This window comes from Amborella trichopoda, chromosome 8 (assembly GCF_054954075.1).
Source record: "Amborella trichopoda isolate Santa Cruz 75 chromosome 8, AtrichopodaSantaCruz75HAP2 v2.0, whole genome shotgun sequence".
Taxonomy (NCBI): domain Eukaryota; kingdom Viridiplantae; phylum Streptophyta; class Magnoliopsida; order Amborellales; family Amborellaceae; genus Amborella; species Amborella trichopoda.
Window position 1 is genome coordinate 11,285,347 of NC_142343.1, and position 19,558 is coordinate 11,304,904.

A 19,558-nucleotide genomic window follows, 5' to 3' on the forward strand; every position below is an offset into this window, starting at 1 on the left:
TTTTTCTTATTTACATAGTCATCTAGTGATATTTAGGTGATTTCCAAAATTTCAGTCCAATTTTTTTTCTGCCAGAGGGAGTAAGTATACATTATATACTCCCATGGGAGCATAAATATTCATTCACAAAAGCAGTGAGGTGACAATCTAACGTGCCTCTATTTTATTTTTGACATGTTCATGTACTTCCATTCTTGGAGAATTTGGCATGAAAAAGTATAATATAATGATACTATTTATCTTTAGTACATGGAGGTCACAATTACTTGCAACCATCCGACCGGAAATCTAATTGCTTGGGTGTGTCACAAAGTTCAAGAAATTTTTTGTTGAACTTTGAGTTTGGTGAATGGAATAAATGCAGCCACCCAACTTCACATCCGATGGTCAAGATTAATTGTGCCTACCTTGTACCAAACGTAAATGGTCTCATGATATACAACCCCACTTGGTATTGTTGTATTATGAAGGGTAACGATCTTGATATGTTAGTCCAGGTTGCCTTGGGAGAATACTCATCATTTTATGAGTATTTCAAGCTAAGGGATCTATGAAACATAAGCATTGAAATTAGGATGGATCGCTAAATGGACAATTATTTATAGGGTGTGGTCAGCAAGAGGCATCGACTTTGTGATATTGTGCCAAAAAGCATAATTACACCTCAAAAACCAAGGAGAAAATGAAGTTTTGGTGATGAAAACATTTTATAGTTTCATGAAATCCTAGTTATTAAGACCAGACTAGACTTGCTCCTATGATCGATCAGACTACAAACCTGTGCCTTGGTCAGTATGGCCCAGAGTAAAAAAATAGAATATGGTCAAATATAGTCAAAATTAATGCATGACTGGCTTTGGTTAGTAGCAGCCATCAAGTTTTAACTGGTTAGACTAGCCCAACAAAGTTGGGCAATTTTAAAAAAATATATATTTTTATTTTTAAAGTATCATTCATATTTTCTTTTATATTTTTAAAACCTCGTCCAACCGATTCAAATAGCTTTTAGACCAATTTGACTTAATTAGAACCCTCACCATTCGGTGCTTGGTTCGATCCTGCAATTAGTACCTTTCAATTCTATTGTTGCCTCTAATTATGAAACTGGAAGCTCTAAAAATAGTATTGATCTAGTTGATTTGTGAATACTTGAAAATGAAAGACGTAGATAATGTATGACAAGATACAATATTCTTATGTCTTAAGTCAGTTCTTATTCATCATCAATGTCATCCAAGTCTTATCCCAATTATTTGAGGTGGACTTCATGAATCCAGTTCCTTCATTCTTCTCTATCAAGCGTGGTTTAAAAAATGGATCAGTGACCTTTATATGCCACCCTAAAACCTAGATTGGATTGGAAAATTGGATGAATCAGGAAGTTTCGGCCCTAAAAAAAAAAAAGAAACCAATATTTCTTAAAATATTAATGATCCTATGAGACCCTCCCACGCTCATGTGTGTAGAACCCCAAGGGATCACCATTAAATTTGACACATCTCTTTAGAAAAGTCAAGTTCCACACCCATATGATAACTTTTCTAGAGATTTGTGCCAAATGTAATGGTGATCATTTGAGGTCCTATACACATAGGTATAGGAGGGTCTCTTAGAATCATTACTCTTCTTAAACATATAGTTTCTTTTGTTTTCAAAGAAATTGGTGTATTGCATTATAAAACTTTCATTATTTCATTGAAAATATGTACATACTGAGAATTGGTTTCATGTCTGAGTGTGTGCTAACTACTACATCCATTTTATAGTCAAAATATAAATTAAAATGCCGCGCATTTCAATTATTAATGGATCATTCTAACTCAAAATTTTTATTTTAATATTTTTATAAAGTTCAGTATCGATTGCGCTTGTAAAAATAAGGGATCTTGCCTACTCAAACCTGACATTTAGCGTTTATTATTTACTAAAACATTTACTTATTAAACGTACAAATAAAGAAAAAACGCAACATTTATCAAGATAACAACATTAAAATAAAAAACACCCACATTTAACATTCAATAAAGTTTATTAAAAAAGTGGTAGTTTGTTAAACGGTTAAAAAAAAAATATTGATGTTTACTAAGAAAATGGGAACCAAGAAACTTAAAGATGAAGAGGCAAGTGAAAAATAGTACCACATCAGGAGTGCAAAGGAGCAAACACCCCTAAAAAAATGCTTAGGACTGATCTCTTTTTACCAGGAATTTGTGCAAGATAGGCATGTCGCATAAATTCCCCAAAGGGGAAGACGGGCGTAATTTCTTATTTGGATTGACGATTTTTTTGAAACTGCTATGATGAAAAGTCACAATATATTTATTACTACTTCTATATATATCTCTTTAGGCCTTTTTAGAGCCTTTCACTTAAACCAAAACATACCTCCTAACCAGTATTGTATTAGGTCTATGTTGCATATGGCTTGTCCATTTAACTCTATTTTCTTTCATCTTATCTTCTATTGAAGCCGCATTTAAGTTCCCATATATCTATTCATTTCGAATTCCATCATTCTCATCTTACCGCTCATCTATCTCAACATCCTCATCGCAGTTACACTTGTCCTATGGATATGTTTTTTTCTTGATCATCCAACATTCTGTCCCATAAAAGCATGATTGGTCTTGCAGCAGTCGTATAGAACTTCTCCTTCAATGTCAATGGTTTGTGGCAATCATATAAACTCCAGAGGCACATCTCCACTTTGTCCGTCCAACTCTTGTCAATTCTTATTCAAATCTATACTTTTTGAGGTTAAAATAATTAGTTTTTGAGAGTTTTCAAGCACTGAATTGTACTTTATCATGTAAGTTTAGGTACATCTTTCCTTTTCATTGTAGACTTAGGTTAACATTTCTCTTATGGTTGGAAATAATTTTCAAGCTATTGTAAGACTTTGTAATGCCGAAATTGCATCTTCTAACAATGTTTGAAGGATGTGCATCTTATTTTAATTGTCTAAGCTAGGCGACCACACCTTTTTAGACCCAAGGGGATTAATAATGAATGAAATGCATGTATGATTAAGAAAGAGGTCTCAGACTCCATTTCCACCAGAGTCTCAAGTTACTGTTACAAAAGAAGAAGAAATGCATGCATTGTAATCCTTGTGCTCATTGCAACAAAAGATACATGCTCATCACTATTCCTCAATTGAGGGTTATGATAGCCGGAACATGGGACATACCACTGAATTAACATGCTTGAAGGGATCACAACCATCCTCTCATCGCCGTCTATCCTTGAATTGAACATTGATAATCCTTCAACCACACTATCCTAGTGATCATGCAAATATCAATATGTCTTTCTTGTTATCAAAACTCAAAGCCAACAGTTTAAGGTGCGGTTTGCATAACATTGCAACCTTAAACAATCAAATTAGCGTTTAAGTTGTAAAAATCTATTTTTATCTCTAATTATAAATTTTTAACTTTAAAAATAATTCAAATCAAGTAGATATAAAATTATTCAAAAATGTTGAAAATAGGGTGTCTAAATAATATGTTGTAAGATATATTGTCTTTAGGGCTAGAATTTTTTTTTTTTTTTTCATATATATAGATCTGAATGGCGAGATTATCAATTAAATAAATTTTTAACATTAAAAGAACCTTTTTACAAAAGATATTGAAAATCCATAGATTTTCGGGATTTCGAATATCTAATATTCCTAATTTCTTCCTCTCCAAACGGGACCTTAACGTGCACCTTAATTTTACATTTTAACTTTGTAAGTTTACCTTTATAATTTTTTCCCCAACATAAAACACACTCTTTTTTTTGGAAAGGAGAGACAGACCGAGGGGGCGAGGGGTTTGGTTGCTCAGAAACCCCTAACGAAACCCTAACGTACTTATTACTCATTTCTAGTTTCAGAAAGCGGAGAGAAGTTTTAGATCGGTTTCTTCTCCTTGTCTGTGCGTATTCTGGTTTTTATTGGTCTGGGTAATTCCAAAGTTTTTATTTTCAAATGGCTCTTCAATTTATAGTGTTTTTCCATGAGAGAGAGGGATACAAAATCCTGAGAAAAGACTGAAAAAATTGAAAAATGGGGCAAAGTCTTGACGGATTCATGGAAGAGAGGAGATTATTTTGTTGGAGTTGTACCTTCTTTTTTTTTTTCGACAAATTCTTTGTAATTTTGGATGGCTTATTGTTTTTTCATGGCAGTGGTTCACTGTGTTTGAATCATGTTGAAAGTGGTGACCCCCAAAACAAAGAGAGCAGTGAGGGCACTCGAAAAGCGTGCCCCAAAGTTGGTAAGCCATAGCGGATTTATAATAAGAAAATTCGCTCTATAACAAGTTTTAGTTTTATTGCTACTTTTCTCTTTAAAGGACTTTAAACTGTCAATTTTTCTTAGCTTTTGTTTGGTTTGAATTATTGAATGGTAATTATGGAACTTGTGCTGTACATGGTGATTGTCTTCTGTGTTTTTAATGAAGAATTTGGTTTCTTTCAAATGTGCGTTCCTATCATCAGATGACTGTTATCCATTTGTTTGTATTTTGTTTGGAACTCTATGGGGAATTAGAAGAATTGGGTTATTCCTTTTTTACCTGTTATTTGTCTAATTCCATTACAAGAAAGAAGGTTGTGCTTCTCAAGAGTTTTGCATATTGCAGGTGGAAAATGCGAAGAAAACACTCATACTTCAGGGCACAAAGACTAGTAAAGTATTGAATGAGGTTCTTGGTGATATATATAATCTAAAAAAGGCAAATGGGGGAGCTGTCAGATACACTCGGAAGAATGAAAACATCAGGCCATTCGAAAGTGGTGGTGAAACTTCTTTGGAATTCTTCTCCCAAAAAACTGACTGCAGCCTTTTTGTGGTAAGGAGAACAGCTACGTGTCCTCTATATTTTGTAATCTCAATCTTCACAATGATCAATCTATGATGTCATTTTCTCTCATTTATTATTTGGTTTTAATGTAACAAGATTTTATTATTGTGTCCTGCTGATTTTGTGTTGGTGAACGTGTATCATGTCGAAGATATGTAGCTTTTGGAAGCTAAATGGTATTTCTATGTAATTGATATTCTAGTGATCAATTTTCCATATTAAGGCCATTCATTTGGAAATGCACATCTTGTTGCTTGGTCTTTGGAATGTTTCTTTGAGAAAATGTAGATTCCATTATGTTTGTTTGATCTTAGTAGTTATATCTGGGAGATTCAAAACGCCACCCCCCCCCCCCCCCCCCCCCCCTCCTCTTCCTCTATTTCTTTTGGTATTGTTTCTGTTTTCTACTTGCTCAACACTGCTTGGTGCTGCCATTTATTTGCAAAGTACTGAATCATTTTGGTTGGTCTTAATTATTTATCCGTACAAAATGTCTATTACGCATGTTATGGTTTGTTCCTTAGTATTTATTTTTATGGCTGATATACCTCTATCTCGCTCTATTGTGTTTGTTATAGTAGTTTTTGGTTGGCATGTCTGGCCATGGGGCCTCACATTGCCCTTTCTATTTCCATGGGAGAATCCCATGGAAATATTTAATGGTTATCCATTTATAAAATTTTTCCTCAAATATCATATCACATATGACTAATTATTTTTTAAGTGTTTTTTTTTGCAAATGGTCAAGTTGTTGGGAGGATAAACACATCCTTGATTTCTAGGAGGGCTGTTGCTCATAGACCCATTGAGAGAATAGGAATGTTGGACTCCCATTTTACCTATATACAAGGGAGGTTGGAGAGAAGGATTTACATAGTCAAAATCACCGAGACTTCTAAGCTTTCTAATCATTTGCTTCTCTCTCAAAAATGGTTCCTAGAAAATCCGAGCTCTGTGATCACCAGCCTCTCATACCTGAGTTTTGACGCTCATCCTTGCTTTCACAATTTGCTATCAATGTTCTTTGCATTTTTTCTTTACTTCAGCATGTGATTGAATGATTCACTTCTTTAAATATCCATTCTAGTTCCAAATAGATTGAGTAGACCCTTTGTTTGGTTGCCTCTGCTGACACTCTGTGTCCAAGTTTGACCATTCGTACGAACTGCTGGGTTTTCTGAATTGGAAGAATTATGGATCTATCAAATGGTTTGCTGCTTCGGAAGTATGAAGATTTGACCAATGACTGAAGCCAATCTAACTTAACTGCTTATTAGAGGCCGACTAGAAACTATAGAGTTTGTGTATTTGAAGGAGCAATGGATAACAAGGGTGAAAATGACAAAGTTTAGTTTATGAAGTTACTGTAATATTAATGTGAATTAGGATATGACGTGTAGCAGAACATGTAGTTTGATGAGGTTGACTTGAGAATTGATGCCTTTCAATTTCAAGAAAGAAAAAAATAAAAACAAAGAATGAATGCTTTCAACTGTGCGTGGTCATATGCTAAAGGATTGAAAGTACTGTTCTCTTAAGGGGAATTAAAGGTCAGAATGAAGCATACAAATCGTGGTGCCCATGATCAAAGTGGGAACAAAGCTATTGCTTGTTTCAGGGAATTGGAAGTTTAATTGATTAAGGGAAGTAGGGGCCGTCACTTGGTGTGACGGTAAAAGCTTGGGTAGACAGCGTAAGAGCGCGGTTTTGAGTCCTGAGAGCGACAACTTTGTGCACAAAAAGCCAAAGGTTAGGATCGTTTCTAGCTCACCCCTCCCAAGACCCTGCATAGGCGGGACCAGCATGGGGTTACGGCCCTTTAATTGATTAAGGAAAGTATAATGTGGGTTCTCTGTAAAATATGAGCTATTGCTTGGAGTTTGATGAAGAAGAGTAATTGTTGCTTGTTTATGGATATTTAAAAGGTTGGTGTTTGTTGGTAAGTGGCTGCCATGATTATGTTTGGATATCCTCTCTCTTATACCTTTTGAGGGGCTTCAACATATTATCCTGGAAAGCAGGTCAGTTCCTCTAATTGTAAATAATAAACCCCTGTTTAAGAGTGGTTCTTACTACTAACCTTCTGAAACTCCTCTTTATTGTTTTTTCCTTTTTGATGCTTGAAGCTCAAGTTCTCTTATTCTAAATGGGGCACTCTAGTTCAGATAAGGGCTGTTGGTTGTTAATTGGTGATTGTAGGTTAGTCAATGACCAATGTCTTTATAGTTAGGCTACCTATTAGCATACATAGTGTGAAAAGCTCTCCTTATGTCTTTTCAGTCCACTGGGCTGTGTTTTAAGGAATTAGGGCATATCATAGAATTTGCTTACCGAAAAAAATAGAATTAGAATTTACTTTTGTTGCTCAGTAGGAGTGAGCTTGCACAACCAATTCTTTGGGCTTTGTACAGATATGATTTTTTATTTGTTTGTGGTTTAAATTTTGTGATCATCCATATGGATCATCACTAGACCTCGTCGCTGAAATTTCCAATGGCTTGAGTAATAATACTTATTAGTGAGCTATGAATCCTTAGGGCTTAAACAGAGACGTCCTAGTCTCATGCAACATATTATCCCCTTACTCTCACATGGATTTTGAGAAAGGAGGAATGGGATCAGTGGGCTATGGCAGGTAGCACACCCCTGTTCACAAAGGGATCCTTCTTTTGGGTACCAGGTGAATCTTCGGCCACACATCCTAGTGAAGTAGATCTGGTAACCATGAACTTCCCAGAGACTGCTGATGAGAGCGCAAGCAAAGGGGAGTCAATAGATTAGTCAGCTTCGAAATCATTACCCAATCCTTTCAGAGAAGTCAGCTGAAGGAAAAAAACACAGCATCTGGTTCTACAACTTCAGTCTCTCTCCAGAAACCAAGCGTGCCGGATCTGACATAATTTCCCTCTTTGCTTCCCTCGACCCCTTTGGTGGCCAGTGAATGTTCTTTCTACACATCTCTGTCTTCCACTTCATATCTCTTTATCCCTGAAAAATTGGCTTTGGTTAAGCTTCTTCGCTCATATTGTGGTCCAACTCCAACCTGTCTGAGCTTATAGCAAATTTGACCCCCGTAGGAGGAAAACACGCACATTTTCAGTCCCCACTCTCCCTAATGGCCCTTTCTTTAGTGTTCGCTTGAGGAATCACTATCTGGTAGAGAAGGGAAGAAGTGCATCGCACAATCGACCCCCCGCATCGAGAGTTGGTGGGTTCCATGTCAAAGACTCGATGATTCACGGGATTTGCAATTCATGCCAAGTATCGCATTTCGCTACGTTCTTCATCAAGGCAAGAGCCAAGATATCCGTTGTCGAGAGTCGTGTTTGACACGCGATCGGAGTGGTGGGGCGCGCTGCAAGGGGACCGAGCGTCCCCCTACGTGGTGCCTCCCCACATTTCCGCCGTGATCCATTTCCTTGATGCTTGACGCGTTGGGGTTTTCTGTTTTGTTTTGAGCCTCTGGCGGACCTCAAAGGTGGGGGCCACGCGTGGCTCTCCACCACTGCATTCTCTCCACATGTTCGCCAGTCTGTCTGCTGGGGCATCCTTCAATGATCCTTTCGCAGGTTCACTTACGAAAACCTTGTTACGACTTCTCCTTCCTCTAAATGATAAGGTTCAATGGACTTCTCGCGATGTCGCCAGCGGCGGACCGCCTCTATCGCCGCGATCCGAACACTTCACCGGACCATTCAATTCGTAGGAGCGACAGGGCAGGGATGTAGTCAACGCGAGCTGATGACTCGCGCTTACTAGGAATTCCTCGTTGAAGACCAACAATTGCAATGATCTATCCCCATCACGATGAAATTTCGACAGATTATCAAGGCCTGTCGGCCAAGGCCATATACTCGTTGAATACATCAGTGTAGCACGTGTGCGGCCCAGAAATTTCACAGACCTGTTATTGCCTCAAACTTCCATGGCCTAAACGGCCATAGCCCCTCTAAGAAGCTGGCCGTCGAGGATACCTCCACGTAGCTAGTTAGCAGGCTGAGGTCTCGTTCGTTAACGGAATTAACCAGACAAATCGCTCCACCAACTAAGAATGGCCATGCACCACCTCCCATAGACTCAAGAAAGGGCTCTCAGTCTGTCAATCCTTACTATGTATGAACCTGGTAAGTTTCCCCCTGTTTAGTCAAATTAAGCTGCAGGCTCCACTCCTGGTGGTGCCCTTCCGTCAATTCCTTGAAGTTTCAGCCTTGCAACCATACTCCCCTCGGAACCCAAAGACTTTGATTTCTCATAAGGTGTCGACGGAGTCCTAAGAGCAACATCCGCTGATCCCTGTCGGCATCGTTTATGGTTGAGACTAGGACGGTATCTGATCGTCTTCGAGCCCCCAACTTTCGTTCTTGATTAATGAAACATCCTTGGCAAATGCTTTCGCAGTGGTTCGTCTTTCATAAATCCAAGAATTTCACCTCTGATTATGAAATACGAATGCCCATGCCCCCGACTGTCCCTCTTAATCATTACTCCGATCCCGAAGGCCAACACAATAGGACCGAAATCTGTGATGTTATCCCTGGCTAATGTATTCAGAGCGTAGGCTTGCTTTGAGCACTCTAATTTCTTCAAAGTAACTGTGCCGGAGGCACGACCCGGTTAGTTAAGGCCAGGAACGCATCGTCGGGTGAAGGAACGGGACGGCCGGTGCACACCATGAAGGCGGACCGGTTGATCTCAGCCCAAGATCCAACTATGAGCTTTTTAACTGCAACAACTTAAATATACGCTATTGGAGCTGGAATTACCGCGGCTGCTGGCACCAGACTTGCTGTCCAATGGATCCTCGTTAAGGGGTTTAGATTGTACTCATTCCAATTACCAGACTCTTGGAGCTCGGTATTGTTATTTATTGTCACTACCTCCCTGTGTCAGAATTGGGTAATTTGCGCACCTGCTGCCTTCCTTGGATGTGGTAGTCATTTCTCAGGCTCCCTCTCCGGAATCGAACCCTAATTCTCCGTCATCCGTCACCCGTCACCACCATGGTAGGCCTCTATCCTACCATCGAAAGTTGATTGGGCAGAAATTTGAATGATGCGTCGCCACCACAATGGCCATGCGATCCGTCGAGTTATCATGATTTACCAAAGCATCGGGCAAAGCCCGCACTGGCCTTTTATCTAATAAATGCATTCCTTCCAGAGGTCGGGATTTCTTGCACGTATTAGCTCTAGAATTACTATGGTTATCCGAGTAGTACATACACAATGGACTGCGCGGGGAAGTCACTGATGTTTTCCGATGCAACGCCATCAAGGGAAGGGGTTCCTGAAAGCTGAAAAACCTAGCGTTTACGATAAATTATGATGAATTTGTGCTGCCTAGACCAGGATTTCGGCAGTCCTCGACTCACCAACATAACCAGACTCCAAAGATAATATGCTGGAATGTGAGGAGTTTGTGAAGACCCAAAAAAAGATTTTCCTTGGTAATTTCGTTTGTCACTACAGACCAGCCATCCTTCTTGTCATAGAAATGAAAGAAGATGTGCCCTTCGCCCCTTCCTATCCTCTATCATAGAGATTTGGGGCAGAAGCCTGGTGCAATGGTTCTCCATCCTTGCCTCACTGTGCTCTGTTGTGAGGGTAGAAAAGTTCTTTAAGCAATGGGCATTTTCGTTTTGCCTGCCAAATTAGGAGGGGTTTATTCCAACTTCCCATTGCTCCCTAGACATGGCTTTTGTTTTGGAAAAGGCATTTCCTTTTTTTTTTCTAAGACTGGAAAACGAAAGATCTTTGAGAAATCAAGTCAAAACCAAAGTTTTTAGATTTGATTCTTTGTGAAATATCAGGCAAGGTTAACAAGCGGAGATTATTGGTGATTTAAAGCTTGAGATTTATCCACAATTATTGGATCGGAAACTGCACAACTATGTTTTTTCTTATCATTGAAATTTTTAATATTCAATAAATTCAGCGTATACAATATGTAAAATATATCATTTATTCCATGCATACATGTGTATATGTATATTTGTAATGTAGGGCCCTGCAAGACTGAAGCCCCCCACCTAGACCACTGCTTTGCGCTTTGGCGGCAAGTATCTCCTGGCCATCTAGGTGCCGTCTACTGCTTTCTAATCATTGCGTTAGGAAACCCCTGGGTGGCGTATAGCAGGAATTTCCAGGTCACACACATTCCATTGTACTCAGTTTCTCAGGTCCATTAGGACCACCTGATTCCAGCAAAGCAAAGGTGAGGGCTTTGCTTAGAGGCATTAAGCTACGCCAAGCAGAGAACAGAACTTCAGTTGTCACAGGAGACTCAAAAGGCATTATTTCCTGGTCCAAATAAGAAACAAGTTGCCATTGGGGACTTTTTCATGTGTTTGATGAAATTTTTGACAGATGTACAAATTTTGAGGTTTCTTTTACACATGCATGGTGCGTGTCCAAGCACTTGCTGATTCTTTATAAAAAGGAGGAAGTGTACAGGATGTAGTCATTTGTAGTTAGGATGGGAGAAACAACCACCCTGCCTTAGTTTTGATGTGATAACTTTTTGTCATTTTTTACTTACGCAATGTCTATATTTTAAGACATATACATGTACATCTCATACATATATGTTCCAATAAAATACGGTTAGTTATATAAAAACGTAATCTACATGTCCTTAGAATGAATAAATGCAAATTTTAGTAAAGAAATAATTAACTCTAGATAAATACGAAGAAGAATGCTAGAATGGGTATTCTTATCGTTCTTTGTATTCTATCATGCCTACTTATATTCCTATTTTCTAATGTCTTCTTTTACCCAAAGTCCCTTCTGTAATTGGCTATATGCCCAGGCACATTTTGTTCATGCCACATTGAATACATGGCAAATGTAAGAGATTGGGGCATGAATGCATTACATGCCATTTTCACTCAAAGTTCTTTGAGGTTCTTTATAGTTATGTTTTTGGTCTCTTCTAACATGCTATCAACATTTTCAAGATAAGCTTGCCATGAGGATCTCACTGGAACAAAAAAAAAAAAAAAATGTATTAGATCCATAGTCATAACAAATAAGAGGATTTTAACAATATTAACATTGTAACAAAAAAAAGAAAAAAAAAAGGATTTTGCTACTGGAAGATGTAGGAAAGAGATTCAACAATGGGGAACAAACTTAGCAAGTCTCCTTTTTTTTTTTTTTTTTCTGTTGTCATTTGGTCTCTGTTTAAATAAGTTATGTTACGATATTTTGAATAGTTGTGTTACGATGATTTCCATGAGGTCTAGTAAATTTTCATCGTGCTCTTGTTTATGTACTCTAAGAGGTTTTATAGCCTTCTCTTTTTCTATATGTCCAATGGAGAACTAATCATATCCTTTCACCTTCAGTACAAATTTTGTCAGGATTGGTATTTTTGAGAGATTCTTCTTTTCTTGTGGCTTTGGAATGGATAGAATTGCACTTTTGTGTTGTATTGTGATATAGTCACTCTCATTTGAACACCATTTAACTTAATAATATAGGAGATTCTTGCTATTTTTGGAGCATTTGGGGGGGGGGGGGGGAAGTTTCATGGCGTTTTTAGATATGAAATTTTATCAAGATTGGTGTACTTCTACAAATTTATTGGATTAAATATGGCAAATTTCATCTATATTATTGTTGCATTGTGCACACTGTTTTAAAAACCATACCTGTGGTTTCAAGTATTTGTATTTCTGTTAGCAAGATGGAAATAAGATTCGACTATCCAAAAAATTGCCATGGGATCAGATAGTTGAGAGTGTGACTGTCGGCCTGGAAAGGTAGGTTCCTATCTATAGGAGGAACACTATAAAAGCTACTCTATCGAACATTCTGATCTACCAAATTCCCTTTTCAGGATGCCTTCATTTGTATCTAAAAGAGTCAAACTCGTCATGAGGAACTTTCTATGGGGAGATACTGAAGAAAGTCACAGGTCCACCTTGCAAAGTGGGACACAATATGGAGGACAAAAAGAGGGGGGTTCAAAAATCTAAAGGACATGAATTTAGCTCTACCGGGGAAATGGTGGTGGCAGTTTGTTGCACAGGAAGGCCTGTCTGTTATTTGTTCTTTGTCCCCCTCCCTTCCTTGGGCCTCTGTCTCTGGTGTCCACCAATACTCTGGTTTGGGTCATATTGATGGAAAGAAACAAGAGGTTCTTTGAGAGCTGTAACACAGAGTTAGTAAAGGAGTTGGTAAAGGACATAGCATGGCTCTGGGTTTTTCCGGGCCACCAACCAAAAGGAGTTTGGGGCTTCCTTGGCCTTGGACCTCACAATGAATTGGAAAACCATTATTGTTTCAAAAAGTGGTCAGCCCAGCGCCTAGGCGGGCTAGAGTGGCCTGGACACTTGCTTAGTACCTTGCCTAGGTGGGCGCCTAGGGGACTGCGCCCGCCTAGTTGCAAAAATACCCACCGGGTGAGGCATTGTTGGTGTTATTTATGTTTGGATTATAAAAATTGCATGAACGTGTATTTTTTTATACCAAATATGGACTTAAAACATGATTACTGGACTCCTCTGCCCCCTTTTGAACCTAGGTTGCCAACATCCTTGGGCGGCTGCTTAGGCACTGGGCGGCTTAGACTCCCCCTGGGGATGCCTAGATGCCGCCCGACGTTTTTTTGGAACATTGAAACCATAATGTCAACCACCCTGTCTATCTAGCCGAGGGTTGCCTCAAGACATCGGCACCATTAAACTTAACTTTGATGTATGTTCTTTTGGAAATCCTGGATCAGCTAGCATTGGGGGTGTTTACATAGATAGTTTGGCAGCATGTTGCTTCCCTATTTGGGGCCTATTGGTGTCATATCATCTACTTCGGCTGTAGCAAACACACTTATGAAAGATCTGATACAGTTCAATAGGAGTTGGGTTCTCTCTCTCATAGCCAAAGGTGACTCTATGTATGCAATGATTAGGTCACAGGCATATGGAGCACCGTTGGAACCTAGAACAAATTTCTGATCAAATAAAGTGGTTATGCAGTTCCTCCAAGTCATCTCCAAGCATCTTTGGTGGGAATCCAACAATATGGCAGACTCACTAACCAAAGAAGGGACCCGAGCTGCAACTGGATAATTAACGCCAATTTCTCTCAAAGTGGCTGATGTGGTCTTTTGTATTCCCTATGAAGTTTTTGATTTGTTTTGATTTTTGTACAAAGCAGTGTACTTCTCTTTTTTTTTTTTTGGATAAGTCAGTGGGGGAGAAGGCCCCATTTTTCATTAATATAAAATCAAAATGAGAGTAACACATTATTTTACAACCCTATAATAAGGCAGTTGCGCCAAGTCATAACGGGGAAATAAAGTCTGGCGGATGACAACACGAAATAGTAGCACCAAAGCTAGCAGATGCTCTCTTAGCAAGAGCATCAGCTACCATGTTTACCTCACAAAAAACATGGGCAATGGACCACCTATAAGTAGCCAATCTGCTCTGACAGTTGACTGTAACCGTTTGTAATCTCCATGGGGCAAGACATCGATCCTGGATAACATTCACACGCAGAGACGAATGACTTTTTATCTATAGTGGAAAGCATCCTCGGTGGATAGCTAGATGGATTCCCTCTTCTAGGGCCAAAAACTCTGCGTAATTATTAGATGCAATACCAAAGTGCTTAGATTGCAGCAACAAAACCACCATTGCTATCTTTGAACACCACCACCATTTGCTAATCCAAGGTTTTGTAAGGAAGCCCCATCGATGTTCAACTTGTAATTCTAGGCCTCAGGGAAGGACCACGCCATCAGGATAAGGGGTCTTGGGTTCTGCTGGTGCCAAGTAATCTGAAAATTACTAGTGATTGCCTTTTCTCATAAATGGAAAGTCCATTTTTTGACATCCGCTAATGCCTTAACATGTGAAGTAATTTGCTTAACAATTTGTTCTCTTCTTGTGGATCTTGACTTGTTTTGCTCCTCCCATAGGAACTAAATTGTAGTGAATAAGATGGAAGTCCAAATGTTGAGAAGTCCATCAGATCTAAACTTGAAGGCTTACCAGCTTCTAAGCATATTAGGAGCAGAAATACCAAGAATGAACTGCTTACCACATCGTCAAGCTATCGACCTCCATACGCCCTGCAAAAAAACACAGTGAAACAAAAGATGATAGGCTGTCATCATTGTTCCTGCAAAATGAAAGTGCTCTAGGTTAAAATGGCTTCTCAACGGAGATCTATAAATTTGGATGAGAGGTTATTAAGAAAGATCTTTTCCTGGCTCTTAAATATTTCTTTAGCAAAGGTAAACTCTGTGAGCAAATTAACTCCACTTTTATATGTTTAATTCCTAAGGTGGATGCCCCTAATTATCTCAAATCGCTTACAAGTGGTTCTTGATGATCTTATTGACCCTAGGCAGGCTGCTTTTCTAAAAGGCAGATAACATTTGTATGGAATATGAACTCTTGTCTCTTTGCCAGGAATTCAGTTAGGCCAAAAATGTGTTTGCAGATTGATTTGAGGATTGCCTATGATGGGTATCCTGGGACTTTATTTGGCTTGGATGCAAGGACTGGGTTTTCCAGATACTTTTGTTTCATAGATTCGGCTGTATATTTCCACCACTTTTTTTTCTGTATTGAGGAATGGATCTCCTAAGGGATACTTTAAAGGGAAGAGTGGGTTGAGACAAGGGGGTTCTTTATGGTGCAAGGCATGTTACCTAGGGCTTTCCCTTCGGGATGTGATTATGGGGTCTCACATTTATTTTATGCTGGTGATGTTATCTTTTATGAGGCATCTATTTATTCTACTACTACCATGAAAGAGGTTCTCACCAACTTTGAAATTTCTAGTGGTCAGATGTTAAATTCTACAAAAAGCAAGGTTTTTTCTATGGTGTACCACAGGTTGCAGATCCAGGATTTTGAGGGAGTTGCAATTCGGAGAAGGCTCCCTCCCAGTGCGTTATTTGGGGTTACCTTTGTTCCATGGGCATCTTAAGCACAAGTATTGTCATAGTTTGGTTGGCAAGGTGATCAGTAGGATTGGTACATGGCAAGCTTTATGTTTATCCTATGCAGGTCGACTTCAATGGCTAAAGTCAGTACTCAGTGCATCAGTTATTTTTTGGATCTTATCATTTATACTCTCGAAGAAAGCATGTAATATGATAAAGAGGTTGCAAAGGAATTTTTTATGGGCCGGTGTGGCAGAAAACAAAGGTGGCCTTCTTGTCAATTGGAGGACAATTTGCCTTACTCAGGAAGGGGGAGGACTAGGGGTACAGGACATCATGGATTTGAATATTGCAGGAATGATGAAGTTGTCTTGGAAGATCCTGGCAAATCCCTCTTCTTTACTAGTTCGGTTTTATTAGCATAGATGCTTAAGAAATTCTTTTGGACGGGGTGTTCTCATGCTTGGAAGGGCTTCTTACTTGGTTTAACGCATCTAAAGGAGAATGTTCAGTGGTGTTTCACTAGCAAACAATTGGTAGATTTTTGGTTGCACCCATGGTTATCAGGGCAGTCGTCATCGGATTCTTATGGTGCCGACGCTCATGAGGATTTGGGGGAGTTCGTTGGGCGGAAGGTTTCTGATTATATAGGTGGTTCCCCTCAAACTTGGGCCTTGCCTTGCCCTCATCTACATCAGATTCCTCGAGAAGCATATGGAGGGGGTTGATAGTTATACTCTCTCTCCATAGGCCAAAAAGGACTCACTGGTATGGATTCATTGTGTTAAGGGTTTGTTTTCAATCAAAGCAGTATCGAATTTTGTTCGATATAAAGGTTCATCGCAGCCTATATTCCGTGTCCTCTGCTCTTCTAAATGCCAATTCGGGCTAAATGGTTTTCTTGGCTGGCCTTGAGTAATCGCGTACCCACTACACTTTTATTTTAGCAGCGAGGCGTCCATCTAGCTCCTTTTTGTCCTTTTTGCAGGAACAATGATGACAGTCTCTGTCATGTTTTGTTTTATAGTGTTTTTTCGCAGGGTGTATGGAGGTCAATAGCTTGGCAATGTGGTAAACGGTTCATTCTTGGTATTTCTGTTCCTGATATGCTTAGAAACTGGTTAGCTTTCAGGTTTAAATATGATGGATTTCTCAACATTTGGACTTCCATCGTCTTCACTACAATTGGTTCCTATGGGAGGAGCGAAACAGGAAAGCCTTTCAGTCAAGATCCACTAGGAGAGCAAATTGTTAAGCGAATTACTTCACATGTTAAGGCATTAACGGATATCAATGCTTTGCCCACAATTTTGAGCAGTCTACTACTCCAAGCAATACATATCTTATTATCATTGTATAATAGCAACTTTTTCAATAATTAAATTAAATCCCTTCCTCTATCTCTCCCCATTTGTTCTTTCTATTACCTTTATGATAAGGAGTATTCCCAATGCTTTCTTCAAAAGTGTCTCATAAGATGGGGACCATAGCAACCGTTCATCTCAAGTATTTGAAAGTTTGAATATTTTGACCATTCTAAACTCCCATTATGAAAGGGTTGCTGATTTGTACGGGGTTTATTAGGTTTGAGGGAAATGTTTATTCTGATCCAAGGTTGGAGTATGGTGCACATTTGGCTTATTAGTTAGTCCTTCAATTGACATTGGTGGCTTATAACAGTGTTAGGATTCTGTTAGTCTATCGGAACTAATTGGTGGTTATAAATCATCCAATTTTTGCCTTATCTAACTATGATTTACTTATCAGCTGGCTAATTGAGAGTAAATTTTGTGCAATGCTGCCAGTAGAAGAGTTTCTTTATTAGAGTTTGTGGGCTGTACTATGTGGCATCTGTATTGATAATTGATATTGTATGGTTGCCTTTCAAGCAGTTGATGCCACTGGACACTTTCTAATTATTTGGAACAAATTGATTCTGTATATGCAGTTTGGTTCCCATTCAAAGAAGCGACCTGAAAATATTGTGATGGGGCGGACTTACGATCATCACATATACGACCTTGTTGAAGTTGGCGTGGAAAACTTTAAGCCTTTAAGCTCTTTCTCTTATGACAAGAAGTTAGCCCCACGAGTCGGGTCCAAGCCTTTCTTTACTTTTATTGGAGAAGGGTTTGAGACTGTGGAAGAGCTGAAGCATCTGAGGGAATTTTTGCTTGATCTCTTTAGGGGAGAGGTATATATAAACTTCTCTCTCTCTCTCTCTCTCACACACACACACAAACACACACACACATATATCATGGGCCTGGCCCTTTGCAGGGAATAGAAATCTCTAATATTGCAAGATTAGTTGAATCTTTAAATGGACATGGCTTCTTTCTCCTTCTCTCTCATCATGGGCCTGGCTCTATGTAGGTTGTGGAAACATTGAATCTTTCAGGTTTAGACCGAGTCTTTGTGTGTTCTGCTGTCTCTCCAAATAAAATTGTTTTCATGCACTGTGCTCTGCAATTAAAGAGGTCAGGCACAGTTGTTCCTCGGATGGAATTGACTGAAGTTGGGCCATCCATGGACTTCGTTGTGAGACGCCATCGTCTCCCCAATGAGGATCTCAAGAAGTCAGCCATGAAAACAGCTTCCAAACTGCCCAAGAAAAAGGTCAATTGCTTTTGTTCTTGTTGCCATTATAATTATTTGTTTCTTTCTTTTTGATGCTGCCTGCCTTGGGAGTTCGAATATTCTGATCCATTATTCGAAATGGGGTTTTGATTTTAGAGAGGCTGTGATTCACTTGCAGGTGAAGAATGTTAGCAGTGACATGATACAGGGAAGAATAGGAAAGATCTATATTCCTGACCAGCAGGTGTGGAGCTGCTTGTTTCTCGTCTGTTTTAATAGTACTCTCTCTCTCTCTCTCTCTCTCTCTGACATCAATACATTTTAAGGTTGGAGGTGTTCCAAAAGCCAACATGAAGGGGCTAAAGAGGGAACGCCGTGAAGGAAAGATGAAGAAGGATGGAAATGGAGTTAAGCCAAAGAAACTGAAACCAAACCCAACATGAATAGGCACACAAATGTACTAGAACATTTCAAGAAAGGAGTATTTAAGAAAGATGGGCAAGGTGGGATCTGGCCTTTTTGGGCAATAGCGCTGTGACGAGCTTACACTTATAACCAATAATTCTAGAGGCTGAATCCCAGGTCAGATCTCCTCCTAAGGTTTTTGTATCACCACAATTTTGACTAAACGAAATTGCTTTGAAGTTTTAAGCAAGAGCTATGTTTTGATTACCCTGGCATCATTAACTCTTAAATCTTGTCTTTGCGTTCTACTTGACTCCTTATCTGTAAGCAATGAATTTCAGTAAAATTCATTTGAGATAATCTGGCCTGGAATTTGTGATTATGATGATTTAAGAAATGATGGCAGGTGAAACTTTGATCCCTGGTGCATTGAAATCTTTGTTCGAGTCAGGAATGAATATGCTTGATCTGATTTTAATTGGTATGAATATCGTCAATAACTCCTTACATTCCAATTGTGTCATATCATGTAGAGATGGGTCCTTCTCTCTCTGTTACCATCCATCATTTAATTGGATGGTGGCGATACTCATGAGCATTCTATGTGTATGATCGATCACATGGATCATGAGGTGATTTGGCAAGTATCCTACATAAGGTGCTATGTTGGTGCCCTATCCATTGCCCCATAACCTTCGATGAAATAATATATTTAAAACCTGCATGATGAAACCATAATATAATTATTTCATCCCTATTACGTATCCTATATTTATTAGGGATTCTTTTAGAGATGGAGATTTGTGCACTCGAGACCA

General features: G+C 39.1%; 1 protein-coding gene and 2 pseudogenes across 2 annotated transcripts; 1 reads left to right on the forward strand and 2 right to left on the reverse strand.

The window, feature by feature from the left end:
• The first annotated feature begins 3,801 nt into the window (after positions 1 to 3,801).
• Positions 3,802 to 19,100, forward strand: LOC18436012 (Ribosomal RNA processing Brix domain protein). 2 transcript variants are annotated; one of them, XM_011625761.3, is made up of 7 exons: positions 3,802 to 3,951; positions 4,177 to 4,265; positions 4,632 to 4,841; positions 17,704 to 17,949; positions 18,132 to 18,374; positions 18,514 to 18,579; positions 18,662 to 19,100. In XM_011625761.3, exons 2-7 carry the CDS (start codon positions 4,197 to 4,199, stop codon positions 18,776 to 18,778), a joined length of 951 nt encoding a protein of 316 aa, XP_011624063.1. In that variant the 5' UTR covers positions 3,802 to 3,951; positions 4,177 to 4,196; the 3' UTR covers positions 18,779 to 19,100. The 2 variants fall into 2 exon arrangements, with proteins under 2 accessions (XP_011624063.1, XP_006846105.1); XM_006846042.4 differs by having other exon boundaries at positions 3,802 to 3,923.
• On the reverse strand, positions 8,029 to 8,175 carry LOC148780787 (5.8S ribosomal RNA; annotated as a pseudogene).
• On the reverse strand, positions 8,414 to 9,078 carry LOC148780788 (18S ribosomal RNA; annotated as a pseudogene; the record flags this gene model as incomplete).
• Positions 19,101 to 19,558: the final 458 nt, after the last annotated feature.